Raw genomic sequence first — 25799 nt, forward strand, 5'->3', positions numbered from 1 at the left:
TGCATTTCAGCAATGATTAACCCCAACTAATCACCATTGCAAGGGATAACTATGATTATTCATGTGCCCCAATTTGTAAGTTGAATTAAACCAGTTATCTGTGTGGGCGATTCAATGAAAATATTGGTCTTTGCCAACAGGCAGATTAAAAAAGCTGAGAAAGCATCTAAGTGCATAATGAATATATTAGAAGAGGCCATACAGGATGCTCTCAAACATGTACAGATCTCATTGCCCTGTCTAAAAGCAGGATACAGGAAGGATTAAAATTAATTTAAAAGCAGGAAGCAGTAACAACCAGAAACATGCAAAAGTTCTATAGAAAGAACATTAAGACTGGGGCCCACATGAATCTAGGAGCAGTGAAAAATCAGAGACACCTGACAAAGAAACAGAATCACTTGAGATATTAAGGGAAGGTTTAAAAAGCCCTCTTAATTAGGCCCGGATTACAAACAGTGAAACTGAGCAGATGGGAACCTTGTTAGGAGATGATATTTGAAAAAGTAATGCCATATTCATCTAGTTTGTTGCACTTCATACAGATCAGCCCTGTTCTGTTTCTTTTGGTAGAGACAGGACACAGCAACAAGTCAAACTCCCAGAGCAGAAGCTGTTCCAAGGAGCACATGCTGATCCTGTATCCCCATGCTTGGTGGTTTTCCTCCGTCTTACCCTTGTTCATTGACAGCAACATCTATTTCCCACCTAAATCCTGTTTGGAACCTTCAGTGATTATTACAATCCAAGCAACAATGTCCTAAAAGTATAGAAATGGGAGCCGCTGGATTTGTAGATCTACACTCACAACCAGCTTTGGCATCTCAGTCCTCTGTAGATATACAATACAACAATACAACTCCTGTTTACTTTGAATAAAGTTCTTAAGTTGCAGAAATTATGGATGAACACTGAAAACACTGACCACAGACCAGGTAAGCAAAAGCTACGGATAGCTAAAGAACTTCTTGGTGTTGAGAACACTTTGACCTTTCTAGATAGCATTAGCCATCACAGTGGGTGGCAGGTGTCTCAAGTGAATCAAGACAGGAATCCCATTCAGCTGGGTTTGGGTCATCATGAGAAGCATGGGAGAGCTATATTGCCCGGGATCAGCGGTGCTGTCAAGGATGCGGACTAAGACACCATCATCCTGAGAGAGAGCAACCAAGAAGAGATGTAAGGTGGCAGGAATAGGGAGCAAAGAAAAGAGGAAAGGTTAGAGAGTGGCTGTTTTAGGAGAAATTGCATGTTCCAACAGGAAAGGGGATAATGGTGAGTATGGGTGAAGAGTTTTCACTGTTCAGCACTTGTAGATACTCAGCACAGCAGGATCCTGTCAAAGTTCTTGGCACTGCTGCAATTAAAGCAACAATAAAAGCAACTAATACTGATGCAGAAGAGCTTCCAAACCCAAAGCCAGCCAACATTACATGCTAAGGGCTTGATGATCAAATCTCACCGGGATATTATCAATAAGATTGTTTTATTCTGCTTTGGACACACCCAGAAGGGTTGAAGCGCGGCTTATAGGTGCAGAAACCAGACAGCAGCACAACCCCTTCACGCCTTGGGAGCACACTCGCAGCAGGGTCAACAGCCCTTCCTCAGATGCTGGATGGAGTTTAACACCCCTAGTTAAGGGTCTCCCACATTGCCCCAAATGCTTCAAGGCTTCAGGATTACACTCCATGACAGTCTGCTGAGATTATCGCAAACACGCATGCAACAGCAAATGCCGATTACAGTCAACTGAACTCTGCCGCACCAGTGGATTGTGGAGAGGGCAGAGCACCCCGCTAGAGTATTTGGCAAAGCTTTTTTTTCCAATAACTGTGCTTTAATTTTAAGGTGCACAAAGCTCACTTTACTCCCCAGGAACTGCACGGCCTCAGCTCCACTACTTTACCAAAAAGCTCTTGGAGGGAATTTTAAGGACGTGCCATTGAACTGGGTGAACTTAGTTTAGCTGGGGTCTAGGGCATCAGGCACTATGAACTGCACCTCCAGCACTGCCTCCTCGTGGGGTACAACATCCCACTGAAATACTAAGATAACATATAAAAATTAGAAGGCACAAAGCTTAAGAGTAGGAAGCAGAAGCCAAGAGATTAAGAAATCTGAAGATGCTTCATGTTTCCCAAGACAGCTGCACGTCAGAGCGGAGTGAGGGCAGAGAAAGCAGGTGACAGCATGCAGTACAAATGAAGGAGGTAGCTATAGGCTTAGCATTTATTTTAACTTCCCAGACATGCTCTTCCAGGATGAAATAGGAGATCAGCCTGTCCAAATGTTCTTATAGCAAAGGAGCTATGAGAGTCAAGACACAGAGAGACATTTAAAGCAGAAATAATGCAAAGAACATGGATTTACTTCATGAGAACTGGGAACAGATCTGTTTGTAAAGAGAGGACAATGGAAACCAGGAACTACCCATCATGTGATGCAACAAGAACCTTTACTAAAAGGGCTCTTTTGGACCGTTACTGCCTTAATCTATGGCAAGCCCAGGTCACAAGCATTAGGTATTCCCAGGCTTTTCAGAAGCAGCCTAATAATCACAGAGCGCAAAGCAAAAAAATGCAGCTGGCCAAGGACAAGGTAACCCCGTTCCCCTGGGACATAGTTCCAATGGCACAGAGAAGGAAACAGCCATGCACAACAATTGCATCTTCCAGGACATGGTGGAGGTACACCCAGGCCAGAATTTACTTTCTAGTGCAACACTGTGACCCATTAAACCCATTAAACATCATCAGGTCACGACTGAATTTTATTTTTTTTTTCTGAAGAGGGAGGTTATCTTCCTGACCTTGAGTCATCTCTCCACCATCCTTGGGTAGGGCACCAGTAGATCCACCTAGTCTCAGAGATAGCCATCTCCTAATACCTAACTGCCAGGGACAGAGATGATTCTTTCATTAATGTTTGTAAAGTGCTTTGCAGATATAAAACTCTGCCTAAGTGCTAAGTGTTATTACTACCCACCTTCTGCTGACACTTAAAGGCAGAAATGAACTCCTTTTCCCACTCTATCAAGGTGTGTCAGCAGCCTGCATCAGGAGGTGAGCTAGCCTGCTAGCCTCAGCCTCCCTGCACTTCAGCTCCCCTTTCCCCCCTCAAAACTACCCAGTTTATTGTGCGTATTCCTGGACACCACCTTTTTAGCGTTTCTTGGGTGTGTGCAGCAATTCAGCCTTACCCTGTGGTCTGCAATAGTGGATGACCTGATGGCACTTACACAGCTGCTCTATATGAGCTCCTGAACCATAAAAGCTCTCAGCAAGGGGAACAACACTGCTCTTATCTGAAGGATCTACAAAGAAAAAAGTAACTTCTCGTTGCTCAGAATAAAAGTATTTTTCTTTTACAAAGTATTTTAAATTCAGAGGGGCTTCTTCCCTCCAATTCAAAACAGTATAGAAAAGGTCACCTTTGGAACCTAAACCACAAGGACAACATTTTACTGCCCATTTAACAAAGCTCCTGCATTTCTGAAGGCCCTGCAATGTGTAAGGAGCAGGAGACACAGGATCCCACAGTAAATTGTTAAGTGGGAGATCGGCACTTGGACACAAAGTCCAGTTCGCTTCTGTGCACCTGAAGTTATTGACATCAATGCACGCTGGTTATAAAGTGCTCCTGTTCTGGCTTGATGGCATCCGATACCCCACGCTCTGTTTGTGTGGCACCCAGGACACCACAGCCCTGACATGTGCCTGGGGCTTCAAGAGACTCTCTATGAACACAGCTAGGGATAACGGGAGCACAAGGACTTGTCATGAGCTAAGCTCCTGGGAAGCACAGCATCCCCCCGCAATGGAAATATCACAGCTAAGGAGGGGAAAGGAGGGCAATAACATCTGTGATAAGGAAGTTAAAATAGGAATTTCTTTTCCAGTGAGGGAGGACAGAGCTCCAGTGAGACTGATTGGTAACTCTGCTGAGCTTTGATATGAAGGTGTTTTGTCAATTAAAGGCTGTCTACAGGTCACAGCATGTTTAACTTTCTAGACAGGTAGTTTTTCTCCTGCTCCCATCATTAGAAAAAGTGCCTGCCTACATAGGTCTAGTAGGCTCTTCCGGGCACTGAGGCCCTGCACAGCAGTGCTCAGGTAGTTTTACTAGCAACTTGGTCACGCTTTGCAATGCAGTGTTGTGCAACAGAGGCAGACAAATGATGCACGCAGCCTCCCCCAGACTCCAACCCACTTTAAAAGCAGGGAACTTGCAGTTGTACCTGCCCATCCTCTGTCCCCCCAGTCCCCAGAGGGAACAGCACAGGAAGGAAAGAACAAACATGATTTTTGCTTAGGGAAAGCCTCCCTGTTTGCTTAATAAATACCTTCCAAAAAAGCTTAGCAGCTCTGTAAACATACAAGAAATTTCAATACTTAGTAAAAGTTCATCTTTTCCCTGAACTCCCAATGACAGAGGCTGGCATTGATCTGTGATTACTGCATATGGGTGGTGTGAGGACTCAGCAGAGTCCAGGAGAGGCTCCCAGGCTCTGCAGGGGCCTGCCAAATAACACTGGGTGTTGAGAAGCCTGTTGAATTTTTAAGCTGATCAATCCATGCAGCTCTGAGATGAGAATCCTGTCAGTCCTGCAGGAATGTTGCCAGCTCAGAGTGGTCCAGGGAACAGAGAAGTGACGATGATGACATCCAGGAGAACTCTCTTCTGGCAAAAGAGGGACATGGCAGAGGGCTTTGGCTCTTCAGAACAGTGTCCTTCCATCTCAGCAGCAGCCTGGTGGTCACTGAACACAGAAGTACTCAGGGGAGAGAAAACACAATGCCAGCCCCATTCTTGCTGCGCCTGGCCAGGGGAGGGGAGACTGCATTTGGGGAGAATACAGCCCCAATGGCTTTAAAACAGGAGTGTCCTACAAAAAGCAATCCCTGTGGAAGTGTGACGAATTGGATCTTGGGCCAGATCCAACATGGTAGTGCAACAGGGCCCAAAGTCTCAATCCGCTCATTTCCAAAACTACTGACACTGTACCAAGGGGGTGATCTGGTCTGGCCCCTTTGCTTCAGTCTATCCAATCCTCAAGCTTCAAAGAATCCACCCTGTCACCCCAGAGGATTCCCTGAAGCAGGGTATCTCACTCCCAAACTCAGCAGGTGCCCTAGGGGCAAGGAATCTGCCTCTGGAATGAAATGTGGCAGGCTGAGGTAGGGAACTTGCAACTACCTTTAGCGACTCAGACCCTCTCGGTGTAGCAGGCCTCGTGAGGCAATGCTTCCCCCAGCTGCAAGCACAGGACTCTAGCACAATCCATCCTCCAGACACCAGTGTGCCACCACTGTGTCACCCCAGAAGGAATGTTTCCAGCTGTCTCCTGCAATCCAACCTGCCCAACGACCACCTCCTCCAAGTATTATCATGCCAGCACTCAGCCTACAGGATCAGCTCTCAGAGCTGCACCCCTTTGCCCTGCACTAGAGGGCTGAAATCATGAGGTCGTCCTGCTTGACAGGGCTGGTTACATGACCAGAAGGGGTGGAAGTCCGGATTTTGTCAGTGGCCAGGCACTCCTGGCTGCTTACCCCTGTGGGAGTGATGTCCATGAGTTCTCCAGATGAGCTAAGGGGGAAAGAGGGTGAGACAGAGATGCCCGACGAAGGTTCTGTTGAGCCTGCAAACAACCTCGGGGGCTTTGGGACTAGGTTGGGTTCGTATTGTGCCCTCAACAGGATCTCCTGATCACTGACAGACTTGGGCATCTCTGCAAAGTCACTGGAACTGTCTGACACCATCATGCAGTAGATGTCCTGGAAGGAGCTGCTTTTGCTATCCAAATTAAAGAGGCTGTCTATGAACTCTGCAAACTCCAGCACTTGGGGACTGGGAACATCAGTGAGCCGTCCATTCTGGAGGGACAGCTCCTCACGAGGGGCTAAGGAAACTCGGTCCCCCTCACTGCTGGCCCCCTCCTCACTGCAGCGTCGCTGGGGGGTAGTGCCACCACTGTTGAGCGCATTGTCAGGGGGCTGAGTCTCCTGGGAGTGCTTGGAAAGGCTATCAGCAGCCAGCAGCTCTGTCCGCGAGCTGAGGGAAGGGTTCTCCTCAGGGATAACAGGGTCTATATAAAAGCAGTGCGTCTCATCCTTCTCCATGACAGCATGGAGGCTGGGGGAGCCCCGGATGCTCCGAAAACCAGAGGAGCGCCTTGAGTCAAAGCTGTAGATGGATTCATTGTCCGAGAGGCTCTCCATGGTGGCGAGAGGAGCACGACGGTCCTGCAGCTCCACAGACAGACGTTCCTTTGTATCCAGGAGAAGCAGCTCCACGGGGTCTTTCTGCACAGGAGAAAGTGGCTTTGTCTCATAAAACCCCTCCAAACTAATTTCAGAATGGGACTTGCTCCTGCAATGAGAAACAGACAATGTGAGGCTGCACCACTCCACAGAACCACAAGCTGCCAGAACAGCCAGAGGAACCAAGTCTTGGGCACAGTTTCCCATACACACTGAGGGTACGTGTCACTGCTTTAACCAGAGCCACACACAACTTCAAGAAACCTCTCATCTCTCCATCCTCCCAGATGAAAATGTTAGGTACAGTTCCTTCCCTCTGCAAAGTCAGGTTCTTGCCCTTCTCCCTTTTCTCCTGGCTAAATGTCTCCCCTCTCAAGCACCACTGACAACTATGGTTCTGCTCCCAGTGAAACTTACAGCACTTTTAACTGAAGCACCCCAAACCACGGTGCAGTCTCCACAGGTGCAGAGAAACTCCTCTCTCACCCGGCACCTCTGTATTAGAGAGGACTGAGACTAGTCTTAGTTGAAACTAGAGAGGTTGAGGACTAGCCTACAGTTAACCCACTACTTTTTCTTCTCACACTCTGGAACCATTCCAGTCAGTCTCGTGCCTTCCCCTCTTCCATGCTGGCAATCCCTACCTTACTACCACAAATGCCAGGAGGCTGTTAAGAGCACTGCCCATGACCAATTCAACTACCATTTCAGGTAGCAAACTTTAAAATAGGTAAAAAAGCCATTTACTCAGCTTAAGACAAGTAAAGATCTTTAGAAAGATTCCAGTTGCACTAAGACTTTAAAGGATTCAGCAGGCTCCTCCAGAAAGACACAGGGAAGGAGCTCCCCACATCAGGCATGCACAAAGCCTGGGATTAGCTGCAGCCAAAACAGCAGCCCTAAAGATAAGAACTTAAGGAAATCTCTAAGAAAAGAGCCTGAGCTTGGGAGAGGACTGCGTATGTATAGGGAAAGACAAGTTAGGCCAATATTTGATCACTTTGTAACTTCTATAGAGAGTAACAGCGGTCTGAGAACAAGAAGAGGAAGCACAACACAGTAAGCTGGCTCTGACCTTAAAACAAATACAGCTAACCTACAGTTGTTTCCACTCTAGCACCTCCCTTAAGCCTCTCTGTCCTCTCTCTCATTCCTTTTCCTTTCATATCTCATATTTCCCCCCTATTCTTCCATTCGCCTCAAAGGGAAGCAGGCCCTTGGGTCTGCTCCCACACAGAAACCACCGCTCCTCTCCCTGCTGCTTGACCTAGTTCCTCTTCTCAGTCTTACTGTAGCCTTCACAAACATCAGCTGATCCCTGTTCCTGCTGTTTCGTCAGAGCTGCAGTTCTGCTTCTAAGCTCTCCTTCAAAGTCTCTGACCATTCACACCTTCTGTGATAAGAACCTTCCCTATTACTTGCTGTCTTATTTTTCTTCCGAGTTTAAATGTCACTCATTATCTCGAGAATACTCAACCTGGTCCATCACTCAGCACAGACCACCTCACCCTGCCTCTTCCCACACACAGAGCTTCCTGTTGGGTCTGTACCTGAAATCTCCACAGAAGTGCTTCCCTTGCAAAGGAATAATCCTCTCCCACCCACAATGCTGCCTTCTGTTTCCACTCACAATTCCTATTTGCCATCTCTGACTACAAACCTTCTTCCTTCTCTCATCTTCCCTATTTTGTCTGCCAATTTGCCCTACATAATGCAATTCTGTGATGGAAGTCACGTGTTCCAGCTTTGAAACAAGTCCTTGCTCACATTTTCATATCTTTTTTTTTTTTTGCTTCTTGCAAGTTTGTGGTCCTGCAACACCCCAAATGTTATCCAAAAAATCTGCAAGGAGTCTCTGCCATCAGCTCCTGGAGGAACGCTGTTCCCATACACTACAAAGAACAAGCTCTTCCAAGCCACTCTTTGTATACCTTCTAGATGTTCCTCCACCTTTCAGCCTTTTTTAGGCTACTGAAGTCAGTGCTCAGTGATGGTCTGGGTTTCAGAAAACAAGCCCTGCAGGAACACCTTCCACACTTGGAACATGCCTTTTCCCTTCACCTGTTTTCCACTGGCCTGAGCTTACTGTTCCCGTTCTCCACAAACAGGACACCAGCTGCTCTCCCCCTCACCTTTATCCAGGTTCCCAGATTGTTCTGTTTATAATATTACACAAGTCACATTATAAAGCAGCTTTAAATGCCTACATTCTGGTAAGCTTATGGCTTTCACTGCTTCACAGCTTTTGAGAATCACTGTGTAGGCTATCTCTGGGCACAAAAATCACATAGGAAAACCAGAAATTTGGCTGCAAGACTGCAAGCTTTGCCTTTATAGTTTCAGGAAAACCCCACTTGTCTGGATAAGGAGAAAAGAATGTTTCTTCCATACCATCAACTTTTAGGTTCTCCTGACTTCACCACACTCACAGATTCTTGAGCAACACAAAGGATTTTTCTCTCCCCTACCATGACACAAGACATACTGAAGTAAAAGTCCCCATAAAGGCAGTTGTTGGATCTATCCTTCCCACAAGTATTGATTGCAATGCCCCAAGAGAAAGAGGACCCACACCTAGAGCCAAGAATCCTTCAAAGAAATCAAATATATATCCTTACTTAGTACTGCTGTTCCTTCTGTCTGCTGCTACAGCTCCAGTTCCAATCTGCACTGAGGGTCCACTAGGCAAGGGCTGACTCTGGAAGATCAACTCTGGGGTGAGATCCACTTCTGTAGGACTCACCATCACTTTGGCTGCAGAAAGTAAAGCTGTTTTCCCTTTGTTGTAATTCTCCAAGACCTATTCAAGGCAGACAGAGTAGTGCTTTAGTGGAGATAGTAGCTTTGCTGTTCTCAGCTCAGGACTTTCAAATGGCTAGACCTGCCTCTGTTTCTCACCAGCACCTTCTGCAAGCACAGGAAAAGGTCTTGTGATACGGGATTATATCAATAAATTCTGACATAGTCTATCCTGTCAGAATGCCCTGCTGGAAATCCAGTGCTGGGGAGGTGATGTCAAGATGGGGCAAGGAGCAGGCTTCACAGCAGCAGGGCAGAGGGGGCTGGGAGCAACCTGGTCTGGTGGAAAGTGTCCCTGCCCATGGCAGGGGGAGATCATCTTTAAGGTCCCTTCCAACCCAAACCATTCTATGAAGTCTCCATGGTAAAGCTGCATGACTAGGAACTGCAGCTTCATGGCAGAGACCCACTCTACAGCCATTACACACACCCTCAATCACCCTTCAGACTAACAGAGGGGCTACAGCTGCAGCTTGGAGGACTTCCGTTGCAGCCTGGATTTCACCTGAGCCGCAGTCTAATGGGCAGCTTCTGAGAGAAGAAACCAAACACCACCCTACTGCATGTTATTATGACACTAAATTTGGAAAAAAGACATAGTCTGGAACTCTGGGTGCTGGGCTGGAGATCTGCATTCCATTTCCAGGCCTCATTACGTCCAACTAATAGCCTGTGACTGGCCCAGAGCACAATCTTCTTTCCTCCTCCCCTCCAAAGTACATGGTCTTGTATAAACAGTCAGCATTCCTGGGAAAGGACTACTTATCCTACGTACATAAAGGTCTGTGACAAGGCATTCATTTTCTTAGGGCACCTAGTGCCCCCTGATCCTAATTCTCTGCCTTACCTTGTTCAGCCCTTCCATGACCACGTATGGGAGGTGTTCGTGCAACATTGCCGGCGAGATGATCACTTCATTGAACGCCTTATTGTCACCCCAGATAGCAAAGTAAGTGGGATCCTCTTGCTCACAGCAACTGGAAGAGGAGTTGGGATCCAGAGGAAAAAACAAGGAGCAGGGGATGAAAGAGCAGGCCAATATTTTGGCATGCAAAAGAAAGAAACAGCAGGTTTTAGAGACAGAAAAAGCAACAGGAAACAAAAAAAAACCAAAACAGAGGGAGGAGATATTAAAGTATGCAAGCTACTGCCATCGCTCCAAAACTCTGCACTAGCCAACAGTGACATGACTATCTTTTTATTCTGACAACACAGACACAATCACTGTCACCACAAGACAGTGGAGGGGAAAAAAAAAAAAGGAATTAAAAAAATCACCTCCTTGGTAGATAGGTTCCTGTCTTGGGGATTCTTTTCCAAAAGAATTTTCACCTCCACCTGTGGGCTGGCTTCACAGCTCCGCACATACTCACCAGCACTGCTCTGCAGGATGATTGTGCACCACGTGGATGATGCGGCCAGGTGGGTAAAGTGGCGTGCTTGCAGACAGGGCGATAGTCAGATCACTGGGATGGGTCCAGAGACGATTACTTGTTACTGAATTTTCTTCTGTCTCTTCAGGGAGCTCTGACTTGGGTATGCACTTTGTAGCCCCCACAATGATTCGCCACTGTCCAACACAAGAGAAAGGAAAGAGAACATTGATAAAAGAAAAACATCAAAAGAAAAGCAAAGCCATCTCACAAGACACTATTGGGAGTTTTAAACTAAGTATCTAATGCCAGAAAAAAAAAAACCAGGTCTTGTGCCCCACTTGATTAAATAATAGACCCAGAGGCAGGGATAACCCTGCCTAGGAAAGGTGTTTCTTCTTTTTACAATTTTAACCTCAGAACTAGCAACATCTCATCCTTCCTTTTTTTACTGGAGGATTTTGTAGAGTTAAGGACCTAGAGCAAGCACCAACTTGCCCACCGACTGATAACTTGGTATCTTCTGGGATAAACAAGGTAGACTGAATCTGAATTTTTAATGCACAAAACTAAGCAGAAGATTATATAACATAAACAGACAAAAGTTCTGTTTAGGCCTTTCTTTATGCACTGAAAGAAATCCTAAAAACCCTCAAAAACTCACCAAAAACACCCAGAAGCCAAAACACAAAAAACATAGAATGTTAATAAGAAAAATAAATGTAAGCTCAGTTTTCTCCCTTTACAGGTCATTTCTATAGTATTTTACCCCAAAAAATCTTAACATTTTATTGTTTTTTCCATCTCAGTGTAATGGTAAAGAAGCCTGGAGAGGAACAATTTTCCCCATTTTCTATCTCCAAAACATCAACAGACCGCTCATCCTAGAACAGCACCACCCAGACAGCACGCAGCAGTGTCTATAAGCAGATAACTGTTGTACTTGCTAGCCTGTTACCATTCGTTACTGGCCAAGAAAAGCTACAGTTGGAACACAGACACCAAAACAAGCTCGGATGAGAAAAATCTCTTGCTCAGTTATTTTAGACCTGTGATGGTGAGCTCTGAGCAAGGGAGCCAGAATCATCACACAGACTGCAGAGTGCAGCCCTTTGGTCTGACCGCTCTAGCTGCCTTCCAGCTCTTGCCATCACTCCTCTGGTTACCTAAATAATAGTCACAGTGGACCTGAGGAGACCTGGAGGGCAGAGGAAGTCTGCAGCATTGCTATGTGACACTAAACATTTACCATCACTGCTCAGAGACTCACCTTGAGGTGTCATGTCTGTCTGTTACTCTTACCTTTGGTTTGTTACTTCTTTGAAGAACATCCAGAAGCTGCCGGCGAAATCCCTCCAGCTGAGAGAGACCGATTCTGGGAAAAGAGGAAGATGCGTTTACAACAGCTGGGCTGGGAACAGGACGGTAGGGACACACAGTGCAGAACGAGAAACTGTTCTACAAAAGACACTACAAGAATGCAACAAGGCCATAATGCAGATCATTTCAGAGGTGGGTTGTGGCATCACCCAGGACCAGTAACCAGGGTTAAGAGGCAACAGGAAATCGTCATGGCAATAACAGGTATGAAATGTAATAGCAGAATCAGATCAGTGAACACAGATGTGAGAGGTCAATGGACAGATAACGAGATGATACAACCACAGAAAGAAGCGAGCAAGACAAGTATAGGATGACACAGAAGAGGGAAGGCAGAAAGATGTCACAGAGCTATATGACACCACTATACAGACTACAGGATGGACAAGATTTTGTCACAAGGTTACCAAAAGGCACATTCAATACTGTGTGGTACTTTTCCTCCAGTGAATTCTACATGCCTTATATTGTACAGACAGACACGTCACCATTTATCTGAGGTCACACAACAAGACAGAAGCAAAAGTAAAACCCAGGTTGCTCCTAGTCCAATGCCCTGCTCAGTAGAACAGGTCCTGGGAGACAATGAGAGGTGAGAAATACCAAGACACAAGAAATGAGGGAGCTGGTTCAGAGATGCAAGATGATACGGAGTAGGTATTCAGAGACAAGCAGTACAAAATGAGATGACAGTGCCTCTAGTGCAGGGCAGAGCGTGAAGAGGTCTGAGAAAACACAGGCAACCAGGAAGATGGCACTGACATGTCAGATACTGCAGTGAGTATTATTACAGAGGCAGGATAGTCACCCTTCTCTTTCATACAGGCAGCTGAGAGACAGGGGGGAATATGCCTGTAAAAGTGTGTGTGAAACACCAATACAGGTGCCCAGGTAAAAGATGCAGCAATACAGGTAACTATGAAGACAAGTAAGAAGCATACAAGGACAGGTTAATGAGGAAACTAGAGACAGAGATGAGCTCGATGCTTCTGATAGGAAACAGGTGACTTTAGTGTAGAACAGCAGATATTCATCAAGAAATTCAGACACTTCTCAACTTGCCTGGGCACTAGATCTTTGCCAAGCACGACTGCAGTCACAAACTCTTTTGAATACTCCATGGCATCCTCACTGGAAGAGAAACAGGACCAAGAAGAAGCAGTGTTTCACTAGCAGCAAACTGGCACTTCATTCCCAATTTGCCACTGGTGTCCCAGAGGTTACTAAGTAGTGAACCAGGGTCATAAAAACCACATCCCAAGCCACTCAGCCCAAATAAGGCTTTTAAGACTTGCACCTTGATAAAGAAAAGCCTGAAATTCACATCCCATGCCCTAAGCAACATTACTTTGGCTCTGAATATACTTGGAAAAGGAAGTACTTGAACTCAATGCCTCATTTTCCAACAGTTTGGGAATGGCCAGGACAGCAGAAGGGAAGAGGATATACCATGCTCCTGAGGCAACTTTACAAAGACACTGTAGAACTAAGACTGCCACTTTCTGCAGCAACCTGAATACCAAGACAAGAGGGAATTAAGGCTTCCACTCTGAACTGGTTCTGCAATCAGCTACCTTCCCACAGATCTTTTGAACCAGTTACTACAGGCAGAGGCTGCATCATTGACCTAGAGATGACCCTGGGCATGACACACAGTGCAACAAAAGTGTGACAGTCGGAGGCACCTCCCTGAACTCAAACAGCTGAGGCAATGCAGCACAGCTTGGCCCAAGCTATTGAGGAGCAGAAGCTCTGAGCAGAAGGCTATAAAACTCTCATGAAACATTCTACAGAGCAACTCCTCTATAGCTGCAGAAGGCCAGGGATTACTATCATAACAAGGCATGCTGATATTCAGATTCATTAGTGGGATAGTTTAAAACCCTTGGCTGCTCCTGGAACATGATACAGTTACTATCACAAGAAGCTTCTGATAATCCATAGCCGATTTCAAGTGCCCTCATGACATCTGTCATGACTAGAAAGACTTTATCTCACTTCACAGCAATCAAGTGGGATGTTTTTGTTTGACTGTCATGTAAATAATGTGACCAGCAGGTCTGTTCCAATTCACAGTGGGAGGAACTCACCATACCTCTCTGCAGAGCTCTGAGGCAGCTACCCTAGATTCCCCCTGTAGTCGAGGGAGAGAAACAGGCACACAAGAAGCACCATCCCTCTGATCTATTTTAGGCACCCACATTACAATGACAGAAATCACACCCCAGAAGTGCCAGTTTCTTTGTCAGCTGCAAAAGGAGTCCAAACAACTAGATCAACTGATGCAGGCATCTACACTTGGTCAAGTATCTCCTTATTGTACATCTATTCACAGCAGATGGGGAGAGGACACAGTGGCACTGTGCAGAGAATATGGAAATTGCACCCCATCCACTCAACCTGCATTTTCTGCTAGTCAGGGTGAAATTAGAGCTAGAGCCACAGGCAGCTAACTCATAAACCAGAATATCTGGGCGAGCAGCCACCTGCCATCATAACCTAAACTCCAAACTAACACAGAGCAAAGGCTGCCAACATCCCTCAGCTCCCATAGACGGCCTCTCCATTTTTCTGCGTGCTTCTCAGAGCATCACAAACAGGATCTGACCCAGCTACGACACCCCCACTCTCTCCCACCAGTCCTCCTGCCCCGACACCTACCTCAGCAGCCCACCTGGGGGAGAATAGGCAAAGCACTTCAGTGATGGATACTGTGGACGCAAGAGGAAGGACAGGATGGCAGCCGTGCCAGCCCCTAGGGAATGACCAACCACAATCAGGCCATAGTGCTTTGTTCCTCTCCCCTGAAAACAACAACAAAAAAAGAAAAAAAAGAAATTGAAGTCAGACTGAAAGGTAAGTCCACAACCCCCAAAATCTGTCCCATTCCCCAAGCATCTGTTGCTGGCAACTGTAAAAAACAAAGTACCAGGCTAGATGAACCTTCAGTAGGACTTGGGACAGCACATGTTCTGGCCATAGCACTTTTTCAGATATTCTTCAGAGTTCAGCTTCAGACAGTATTTAATTTTCTACATATAAGCCAGCTGCTCTCTCTCATACTAATCAAGCTCTTTCTGTCCTTGTAGGTCAGGTCCAATTAGTTTCACTATTCTTCACCAATTAGAATTTGGACCCGCTATACATACAGCCAGCTTCAAGCAGAACAGAATGTGGTACTTATTATCATGCACAGGAGACAACCAAAGTATAGAGCTTTGAATGTCACTATATCCTCACCAGTCAGGTAGCAAATGAGTTCTTTGACATCAGGAAAAATTCCTCAGCTAACAGCTCACTGAAAACCAAATTTCACTTTCCAGGAAGAGAGCAATAAAGTACCGTGCACAAAGAATTCACACATGCCTGTGTATCTCTCTCTACACGTACCAAACATCACCAGGCAGACACTTCAGTGTCGGCTGGTATGACACTCAAATTTCAGGGAACCATCGAGGCTTTTATCCCTTTTTTTCTTTCTCCCTTGAGCTACTGCTAATTTCCCCGTGGGCACTGCTCAGGCCAAAGGCACTCTTTGGGCTTGAGGAAAGGACAGCTGTCTGACAGCAGGAAATCAGGTGGTTCACAAGTTCCCTCCTCAGTGGGCTGTGCTCTTACTGACATACAAACTAAGGTAAGCTGCTTTGTAATGTCTCTCTTGGGTTCTCCAATAGCTCTCTATCGCAAGAAATGTGCACACACAGGCAGTCTGCACGGCATCCCGTTGCCGTCTCCAAAGAGAATCTCCATAGAGATGAGATTTTAGTTCCTGTTGATCTGGTTTTAATGTTCCCTGTCCTGCAATGCCACCAAATGGGACTTCCTGCCTTAGCTTTGCCTGGGAAAAAAAAAAATTATCCCGAGTTCTGCAGTATTGGTGGTTTCAAAAGAAAAAAGCCTTGGGGGAATAAGTAACTAGTTGCCTGCCTGGCAATCAGGAGGAATAGGAACTGAAGGAAGATTTTAGAAGTCAGTACAACAGATTTGGGAACATCAAAAGTAACCCTAAAATCAGTTTTTTAGGGAAATTTCATCTTTTTTATAGCCTACAAAGATAGAATAAAACTAATACTCACTAAGTCTCGTCCAAAAGCTTGAGAAAGCACCATTTCTTGCTCCAATTTCTTCTTGATGTACTCAGCAGATAGCACCATTCCCTGAGGGAAACATCAAGACAGAACAGGATGTAAACAGCTATGGATCAGCCCTGATCTAAACATCTAGCAGACGCTATACTGCCCCAAATGCTGTATAAGCTCTTGAGTGCCACACAGCATGTGTCCAGGTTGAGGAAGAATACTGACTCCACGTTTAGGAATAGACTTCATTAGGCAGATGTCGTGGCTCACTGATTACCGGAGCCACAATCTGTTTACGAGTAATGACAGTTCTTAAATGAAGTTAATACTCAAAGGCCCTATTCCTGGGCTCATGGTACAAAGTCCAGAAAAAAGCCAAACCCAACCCAAAAAACACCCACCACCACAAAACCCACTTAAATGTAAGGTTGTGTGGCTGGTAGCTCAGCAGACACTGGGACCTGCACTAGAACAGAGAAACAAACTGATTTTGTGCATGCCACTGCCTTAACTGCAAACCTGTACTCTTCCATTTAGATCTGTGGATGAAAGCATGAACTAGCCCAGCAAGTTCACAGGGAAAATACAAATACCAAGACACTACTAGAGGGGGGAAAGTGGTAGCACTATCAGTATAGTAAGAGCTATTGATGACTGGAGAAAGCAGCAACTAGTAAGGAGATTCAGCTGTCAAAGGACATTAATCACAAGTTGTTAAGGTTTTTTATTCACTAGAAGCTAAGAACTGCTGGAAGATGGGAAACAAGCCGACAGTCTGGTTCTAAACATTTATCTTCTCTGCTGACGGCTGCATCTGAAGAGTGCTTCTCCCCCTGTGTAATAATTACAAATGCAGTTGATCTGTTATAAAGAAGCAACTAGAATGTGGTCTGTTGCATAAATTCTTGGTCATGCCTTTGCTACAGTTTAATCAATGATAAGCAAGCCTGAACTACAAAGGCTGAAAAACAGTGATGTAGTCCAGGGTGAACACTGGTAAACAGAAATCATCTACTCTAATTCAGTGATTACAGACCTCAAATAATTCATGCTGCCTGGGTTGGTCAAAAACCAGGGGAGATCATCTCCTTTGCTATTTTCCATGACGCCCCTACCTGAAAACAGTTTAAGTACAAAGCGAACATTACTGAGCGCTGTTTAATGTCAGACACAGAAGAATTCATGGCCCTCTCAAAAAGCAAAGAAACATGGAATTTTCAAAGTCCTCAATATCAAACACAACATCAAACCCAATCTGACTACTGAAAAGCAAGAGCAGAGCACAGGTGATTCTGCAGAGCCTGAAATGGGTAAATCTATAAATGGGACATCTGTAACACCACCATCATTATCAAAAAGCAGATGCCATGGTACTTCATGCCTGTGTTCAGATGTCTCAGCAGCTAGCCAGCTTCCACTGCATTCAGGAGAGGCTCCATTGCCAACTCTAATGAGAAGTGAATGGCAGACGACTTATATAAATTTCTAACGTGAATTTCGGATTCTATTTTTGAAAAGCATGACCTAAATCCATGGTGATATTATTAATGGGCTGTTAGTCAGCCTTATAGGTATATTTTTGGTAATTAAAGTGTATTCTAATATAGACAGTGATTTTAATATTACGAAATGAGACTTATCACCACAAAGTTACATTTAGACTTCCCGTTACAGTGGACACCGTTTCATAAGTTTCAAACTAATAAAACTATCCGGGCTTCATTTTCAACCCTCACACATAAAAAGCCAAGCAGACTGGAGGATCTAGGACAAGTGGAAGGGAAATGTTCTGTATTGCTTTGCAGTCTGAAGGCATGAAACTGCTCTGAGGTATTTTAAGTGTGTGTGTGTGTGTGAAAATTCACAGAGGGGGTCTATTTGGTAAAGAGCTTGAAAGTTATTGCTATTACTGACTGTTCTATCAAACTGGTGAGAGCTCTTATCATGGCTGAGCTTTCAGGGCTTCCTTCTAGCAGCTACTACTTGTCATCCCACTTGGCTCTACACCAGGAAAACAAACCTCCATAACATGATCGTTTTAGTAGCTTTGTTCTATACAAGTTCAACAGAATTAAGTATAGATTCATATGCTTGACTTATGATTATTTTAGAATTCATTTTATTATAAAATCAGTAGATTTCAAAAAAATGTGAAGCTTTTTTCCCCCCATTTAATTTCCCCTCCAAATTGTGACAATCCCTTTTTTTTTTTTTTTTGCCTGCTAACCCATAAACCTTAGTTACAGCTATGTTTCTTTGATCCAAAATAGCTCAGAGACCTAATATATATTTTAACTGTGGCATTTGCAGCATCCCAAGCAATCAAACACTTTCAGCTATGGTACCAGTGGAGTGATAAGGAGGCTCATGTAAACATCAAGAGTTTTAATTTGTAGAATGTCTGATCAACACCGCGTGAAGCACAGTGACAGGCGGGCTCCGCAGGTGGAGATAACAGGCCATGCCAGCCTGCTGGGTGTGTGTGACAGAATCAGCAAGAAAAATAACAGAAATCAAACAACTGACAGGGAGCTCTCGAACGGCCAAGTACTTTTCTCCAAATTAAATGTGTTAGCAAAACACTTCATTTATTTTTGTATTAAAGTTGACTTCTGGACATTAAAAATGCATTAAGGCAGACATTTTTAAATTCTATTATCTCCATTAGTTCCCCTCAGGAATCAACAGTACGTTATTGCCTGAAGATTAATATTGATAATAATTTAAGATAAAGCTGTATCTCTGTACTAGCAACAATCAAGAAAGAAATCACACAAAGGCCATATAGAAACTCAACATAGAACAAAGGGAATGACCTGATAATGTTTCGTATTAGTCACTGGCACGTGAGCGTTTTCACATACAGATCAAAGGGAAGCCAGCTTCTGCAAGGGTTTGTTACCGGCTTTTCTGCACATTAAAAAGAGAACAGATTCCCCCCTTCCTTCCCTTTGGTGTCCTTTGACATTTCTCTCTGTACCAACTGTCGATTACACGAATTGTCCAAAGTAATTTTGAGCTAAATGAATGTGTACAACAGCAATGTCACATTGTAACAGCCTAACAGCAACAATGTAGCAACAATGTAGCTGCATAACAGCAACAATTTAACTGCCCAATGGCAACAATGTAGCAACACTGGAAGTGCCTAAATGACAACAATGTAGCAACAATGTAACCACCTAATGCAATGGAGCAACCATGTAATTGTCTAATGGCAACAGTGTGGCAACAGTGTAGCCACCTAATGGCAACAATGTAACTGCCCAACAGCGACAATGTAACCGTCATGTTACCATTGACTGCCACACTTCAGAAGTATTAAACAAATAGAATTTTGTCACACAACTGATGGTAACAATTCACATCACTAAACATCTCTGTTACGTGCGTTTCCATAAAATGTCCCAGGGTAAATTGCCAGGTTGATTAAATTTCTCATTCGGGGGGAAACAAAGGAAATAGGCATCAGCCAAACAGGGGGCACACAACACTTTTTGAAAAGATCTGCTGCTCTGGGAGGCTAGGAGCCCACAGAGCCCACACACCTTCTCAAGTAGCCACTTCTCTATCAGACCCACATCCAGCTAAGCACTGAAGTACGCAGCTGTCTACCAGCTGCTAACACTCTGCTTCCTAAAGTGAAGCATCAAAGCACAGGGAAGAGGTCTGGCATTCAGGCAGGACATCATGAATAAAGCAGGAGCTCCCAGCTCATGGCTCCAAGCAGCTAGAAACCTGATGTCCCTCCCTGAAGGGACCCTGACGAGACGATCAGCAACATCACCTCCTTGCAGCCACATTTCCAACAGCCGCTACATTCCTTCCAACACAGAGTTTGTATTTTTCTTTCCCCAACCTGGCACTGCATCTTGAGAGGCTGCCAAATTCCTGATAATCTTAAAACTCAGCATGCGTGTCATTACTTTGCTGGACTGGGGCAAAGGTCAGCTCTATAGTAAATTGATTTAATCAGCCCAGCCCTGATCACTAACACAGACATATAGCATCAGTCTAATTACAGAGGCAAGTCCTGCCAGGATCCTTTTGTGAGGGTCAGTGCAACAATCCTCTTGCAACAGAACTTCAAAACGCATTTTCAAGGTTTGATTGCAAATTCTGAAAAGGTCATTGGGAAACAAAGTAATCTGAATTACTCCCAATAGTTTTGCTCTAGGTCCCCACAGATGCCTTTTACTGTTTGGTTTTTACTAATTGTATGGGGTTTTTAATTACACACGTAGTGATTGTAACTGTTACAGCTAAGGATTTTTAACACCTCAAAGCCATTTCACTGCAGTTATGTAACACCCTTCTTAAAAGCACCTCAAGCAATTAAGGCCATTCTTTTTTTGCCTGTAATTAAAAAGTCAAAACACTAGAAAAAGAAGTGGTTCTCCTTTTTCATTTTGGTTTGTTTTCTTTTACACACCTTGTGTCCCAGCCACGTTCCGTGGTGACCCTCAACTGGAAGGCGCTCTGCATCCCCAGTTAGGTCCGTCAGGGCATCCTGGAAGAAAACCAGTCACCGCGCTACAGGTAAGTCACACACCAAGCGTGAGTCAGGAAGGTCTCAGACTCTCCCAAAAGTCTGCCAGGGTGGCCAAGGGTATTTGAGGCCACTGCACAATGCACTTACTTTTGGAGACAGAGTTCCTCTGATACTAATGACCACCTTCTTCTTATCATGGTCCACAGCCACATAGAAAGGTGTTTCATAAACCTGGAAAAGATCCTGTACTGTAACCATCATTTGAGACATTCCTGTTTAATTATTCCTGCTCAGGGAAAAGGAAACGGAGCAGTGTGACAGGCTATGCTTTATGCATAAGCACTCCTCCGAATGATCTGAGTTTTCGTACTAGCATCTGTTTCTGTCCAAGTGGCAGAATTTCTTGATGGAGAGAGGGGACAGGAAGCTCTAGGGTCATCCAAAAGAAAAAAAAAAAAAAAAGGCTTAAGTTTCCTTTTTTGTATCACTATGCCTGGAAGTATGTGAATCCCATTAGGAAGAGCCTTAGAAACAGCCCCCAAATGTGAAGGGAGTTGCAGATTCTCCTTACTGCATCATGGCAAGATGTGTAAACAATGTCCACCGAGGTCATATTCTCATCCAAGAAGTGGCGCCGGATGGCGATGGCATTGCAGCCACAGCAATTATCCTCTTCAATGGTGACACTAGGTGCATAGCGGGGCCGTGAAGGACAGAGACAGCAACATCTGCTGAAGAAAAAAAAATAGCTTTGAGGAAAAGCAGAACGTGGAAGTGACCAGTTTTAGGGTGGAATGCCTAGAGATAAGGGAAAGACAGACCTTGCATGCCACACTGGCCTCATCTCAACAACAGTGATTTCTTTCACTTGTAGGAGCTCTTGCACAAAACAGCACACAACTTGTGTTTCAGCCTCAAAAAAGGGCCCCGGGATCAGATGCAGTTTTCCTTCTGAGCACCAGAGAGAGCTCCAGTGTAACCAGTCCCCAAGGAATCAATGCATGATGGGGCTGGGATCCCTCCTCAAGGGATACTGCACTTCATAGCGCAGTCCTACATAGCTTCAACACCCAAAGCAGCTAGAATTTACTGAGATCTAGATCTATTTATAACAAAAAAAAGAACACAGGTCTAGAATAATTCTAGAACAAACACAGAAGCACAGATTCTTTTCCTTCTTTCCCTTATGAGACACTTCACAAATAAAAGTACTCAAAAGGAAATATGTTCCTCCTAATAGCTTCAGCACAGAAGTTGCCTGCGTAAGTGCAAAAAGCTCAACCCCAAAGAGAATCCGATGACAGCATTATGGCAGCTGAAAGCAAACATTTAAAACAATGCAATCTTGAACTGAACTACAGCAATGCCTCCATGAGGTGAGCACTATACAGCATGGCAGAAAAAACCCCAATTAGTCATAGAGAACACAGCACAAACTCTGGCCAAGTTTTGCCAATGCTTTAATAAAGACCCAAATGTCAACTCCTGTATATCTGGGCTTGCTGATAAATCTGATTCCTGAGCTCCAAGACAGCTTTTTGACTCAGTGTGAAAGCAGTCTGGTGCCAGATGAGTTCTCTCCGCTGGCTGTTCAAACTGCACAGGACTGGCATGATCCTTAGCGTGCCAGAGAGGACAGAACATAGGACAGCCTGGTTTGTTTAACAAGGTAAGCAGATAAGCAACTGTAAGGAAGAGATCAAGGAGAAAGATGTTGAAGTATGAAGGCACAGAGTTAACGAGAGATGGAAAGAAAAAGCATGAGAAGGAAAAAAAGGAAAAAAGCAGAAGATAAAAGGAAGAAATAGAGAGGTGATGGAGAGCAAACTGATGAAAAAACATATTTCTAAATCTAGGAAAAAACAGGAGAGAAAAGGGAAGAAAAGAAGGCAGAGTGATAGACAGGATGGCCACTCACGAGCAGGATCTGGCCAGGCGACAGAGTCCACATGTGGGCTTCCTCATCAGGTATATGGGCCAGCCATAGGCAGCCAGGGCAAACAGCATGTAGTAACACACCTCTTTGTACCGCTGCATCTCTTGCTGAAAGAGACAAGAGACTCACTAAAGGCCTTATTTGCTTTTAGAGAGTGAGTTTTTCTACCATTTCCCTTTTTCCATCAGTCAGACATGTGCACCCTTTTTTTCTGAGCATCAGCCTTCTCTCTCAGCACCACCAGAACAGCACTGCCAGCATTTCCAGGTGATTGCAGGACAGCAAGCTGGTTATGCTGGGCAATGTCCTCCCCTTCCCAAGAACAGCTCAGTATAGCCATGCCTATTTTCCCCGAGTGGAGGGGCCCTGCTAACTGTTTAAAAAAAATGGAAGTTAGTTCTACAGAAGTTCTCCTCTGTGCAAACACCCTGCTGCAAAGGCAGGCCATCCCTTGTGGCCTTTGCTCCACCCTACCCTAGTAAAGGAGAAAACTGGTTTAAGCCCCAAGAAGATCAGCTCTCTAAATATACTGCTTCCACAGTGTCACAGGCCATAAGATGCTCAGAGAGGACCATAGAGCCAGTTTGGGGCCACATGCCTTGGTGCTGTCTTCTATAAGCTCTGCTGACATCTCTCCCCACACACACCTATTCAGGAGACAACACAGGCTTAGCACCAGCAGGATGTTAGCATTAAACACAATGCAGTACAGCACAGCCAGAAGCAGGTTAATCACAGAATCACTTGATCAGAGATGCTGGGATTGGGTCAGTCTTGCCTCTCTTGCAGCAATATCGTCTAATCAAGGAAGGTGAATACAGTTTGCCCAATGAAGGGCTGCAATAGCAGCATGCCAGAAGGAAAGCCAAGCTTAATTCACATAGAACAGAACAGGCTGCAGCCACTTCCATCCTGAGAACTGCTGAGAAGCAGCCCCAGGGAGGAAGGCTCCATCTCATTCCAGGCAGTTCCCTGCCCTTATCAAGATGGAACCCAGCAGGCAGGGCTCCACGAGCTCTGCTGGTGGTAATTCCATATGGAGCTCTGCACGACACTCCTGGATGCAGCACTCATCTCATACCTCTGGCTTTGAAGAAACCTCACATTGCCTTCTCCCATCTGATTGGAAATACTACCACATCCCCCAAAGTGGAGGACAGAGATAGATAATGCTTTAAAAGTCATCTGAAGACAAAAAGCCTCCAGAAAGCAAGTGTGGTTATTATGTTGTACTCATCTTTAATTTCTTTGATTATTCCAGAGAGGGGAGAAAGGAATAAGAGAAGCCACTGAGAAAAAGAAAACAGGCTACACAGGGAAGCGTGGTGAGTTTGCAAGATCACAGTCCAGTGACTTACCACATTTTTCAGATCCAGATACTTTGTGTTCCTGGTCACTGGCATCCCAGATAGAAAAGCTAAAATGTCATTGTTTGCCTGTAAGTCACAAACATATATAAAAATTCTCTGTGTCACCAAGACAAAATTTATGCATGAGAAACAGAAAGCACTGTGTAACCTGGGACAAGACGCTTTCAAGTATCCCAACCAGTCTCCTCCACTAGTTCCAATTTTGCTGTTCTTGTTTCTGCCTGATCTGATCACTGCTGTCTGAACCCCACCTCAAGGAAAGGGGGCAGGAGCAGGAAACCAAAACAATTTTCTACTGGGATGACAACCCACAAGTCTCAATGCCAGTAATGGCTTGGGAATTTAGGAATTTTTCCCTAAAATTCCTCCTGCAGCTTTACCTAGATGCTGGAGTCTTCTCCACATCACTGTACAGGTGGAGCAATCTTCCCATCCACTTTTAAGTACCTGCCACCTCCCTCAAGGCAGTTGCCCATTTGGGGTCAAGAGCTAAATCTGTATGTATCACCTGCCTAGAAGAGACGACAGGTTTCACAAGCTTGACTCTGTGTCAGCTGGGCCCTTTGGGAGCCTCATAAAAAGCTGCTGAAGGAGTTAAGTGGTTTTATTTTATAGCTCAGTGACTGGCAGTAGCCCATCACACAACAGAAACAAGACGGGCAGAGTCATGCAGTTCTCACACAGTGAGTCACAAGAGCAGCAGGTAAGTCAGAGGCCAAGGGAGATGCCCACTGCCTCCACACACTGCGACGCACCCCCTCCACCCACCTCATCCAGCACAGCATTGCGCTTTGCCCGCTGCCGTTGGCGCAGAAGAACCAGGCCTGCAATGATGTCAGATGGGACGATGTCAAGGTCTCGGAAAAACTCAGCAAAAAGGTAGGCGATTTCAGAGTAGGCGTCCTGCAAAATCCAGGGAGAGAAGAGTTTAGGAGGAGGAGTTTGGGTGTGGGGAGCCTCAAAACAGGACACTGAATGAGAACCAATGCGGCAGCAATGGCCTCATTTCTGTAGCTCTCTCTCCAAAACATCCATGAGATTCCTTCAGGGAACACCATATCTGGTCTAATCATATTAATCTCTCTCATTTATTTTACATAATCACATTCAGAGGCCTCAGCCAAGACCAAATCTGTACTATGCTCAGTGCTTATGTGTGGGCAAGCAGACCACCTCAACATCAAAACAGACCAGGCAGACACAAAGGGAGAGAAATGTTTTCATCTCTACATTATAAAAAAGACAGAGGAAGTAGGATGAGAACCAATCCAATGTTACCTCAGAGTCATCTTTTTTCCTCAAAAGCAACTTCATTTGAACAGAGGCTAATGGGGGGAAAAAAAAAAAAAAGAGCAAGTACTGATTTTTTCCTATTTAACAGGCTCTTCAATTCTGTAACTCTGTCCTGGGATCAGTGTGTCATCCTTAACCCAGACCTCACAGTCCCTGGCAGAAAGATCACAGAGAAAGTGGCAACTTCTCAATCCTGCCACTGAACAGCTAAAGAAGCTGCTCATTGTTCACCATCAGACTCATTGCCAGGTGACTTCAAAGAGTTAATTACAACAAGCAGGTGTTACACAGGTACTGAAGGAGCAGACCAATTTACCAGGCTTTTCCAGGTTTATCTTGGACTACACCCAAGCAAGAGGGCCTAAAAAGGAAAACCTGAAAAGAGATTAGAGTCATTAAATGTAGAGTTCCCAGAAGAGAAGGTGACCAAACTAAAAAAAAACAAAAAAAAAAAAACCCACACCACAGGAGGGACAGAAATGGAAGTGATCTGAGGGGATCAAGCAAAAGCTCTGAAGCAGAGTGACAAAGGTATTTTGAGAAGAAATGTTATTTCCCATTTTGGTCAGTACTACAAACTAAATCCCACACAAGATCTTAAGCAAGAACCGTTTGGGAGATTGGAGGTGGGCTTGACTGTGAGACAACGCTGGCCTGACCATCACTCAGACCAGCAAGCTTAAAGACAAGGGTGACCCAGAGGCTGGATCATGAAAACGTGGGACAGAGCAAGTGCTGTAGTACACCAGCGGTCAGTATTTTGACTCCTGCCATCAATAACCTTTCCTACCAAGGTCTGTCACAACCTTAT

At 45.0% G+C, this 25799-nt stretch overlaps 2 protein-coding genes across 12 annotated transcripts in view; one reads left to right on the top strand and one right to left on the bottom strand.

Moving 5' to 3' along the window:
• Nucleotides 1–25799, top strand: part of SYT7 (synaptotagmin 7) — a 271753-nt gene that overhangs the window by 144832 nt on the left and 101122 nt on the right. The gene's annotated exons all lie outside the window — the stretch shown is intronic.
• The window catches only part of DAGLA (diacylglycerol lipase alpha), a 64864-nt gene continuing 42410 nt past the window's right edge, over nt 3346–25799 (bottom strand). For 9 of the 11 annotated variants that reach the window (XM_056353471.1, XM_056353466.1, XM_056353470.1 and 6 more), the window contains 14 exons: nt 24464–24598; nt 23684–23761; nt 22308–22432; nt 20961–21120; nt 20537–20620; nt 20330–20407; nt 15895–15975; nt 14480–14622; nt 12881–12949; nt 11741–11813; nt 10439–10635; nt 9913–10042; nt 8885–9066; nt 3346–6375 (listed from right to left, as the gene is read on the bottom strand). In XM_056353471.1, the coding sequence (XP_056209446.1) occupies nt 5448–6375; nt 8885–9066; nt 9913–10042; nt 10439–10635; nt 11741–11813; nt 12881–12949; nt 14480–14622; nt 15895–15975; nt 20330–20407; nt 20537–20620; nt 20961–21120; nt 22308–22432; nt 23684–23761; nt 24464–24598 (2463 nt within the window). In that variant the 3' untranslated portion in view covers nt 3346–5447. The remainder of the gene's footprint in view (nt 6376–8884; nt 9067–9912; nt 10043–10438; nt 10636–11740; nt 11814–12880; nt 12950–14479; nt 14623–15894; nt 15976–20329; nt 20408–20536; nt 20621–20960; nt 21121–22307; nt 22433–23683; nt 23762–24463; nt 24599–25799) is intronic. The other 2 variants (XM_056353469.1, XM_056353468.1) reach the window with 2 other exon arrangements.

Source organism: Falco biarmicus, chromosome 10 (genome assembly GCF_023638135.1).
Source record: "Falco biarmicus isolate bFalBia1 chromosome 10, bFalBia1.pri, whole genome shotgun sequence".
Lineage (NCBI taxonomy): Eukaryota > Metazoa > Chordata > Aves > Falconiformes > Falconidae > Falco > Falco biarmicus.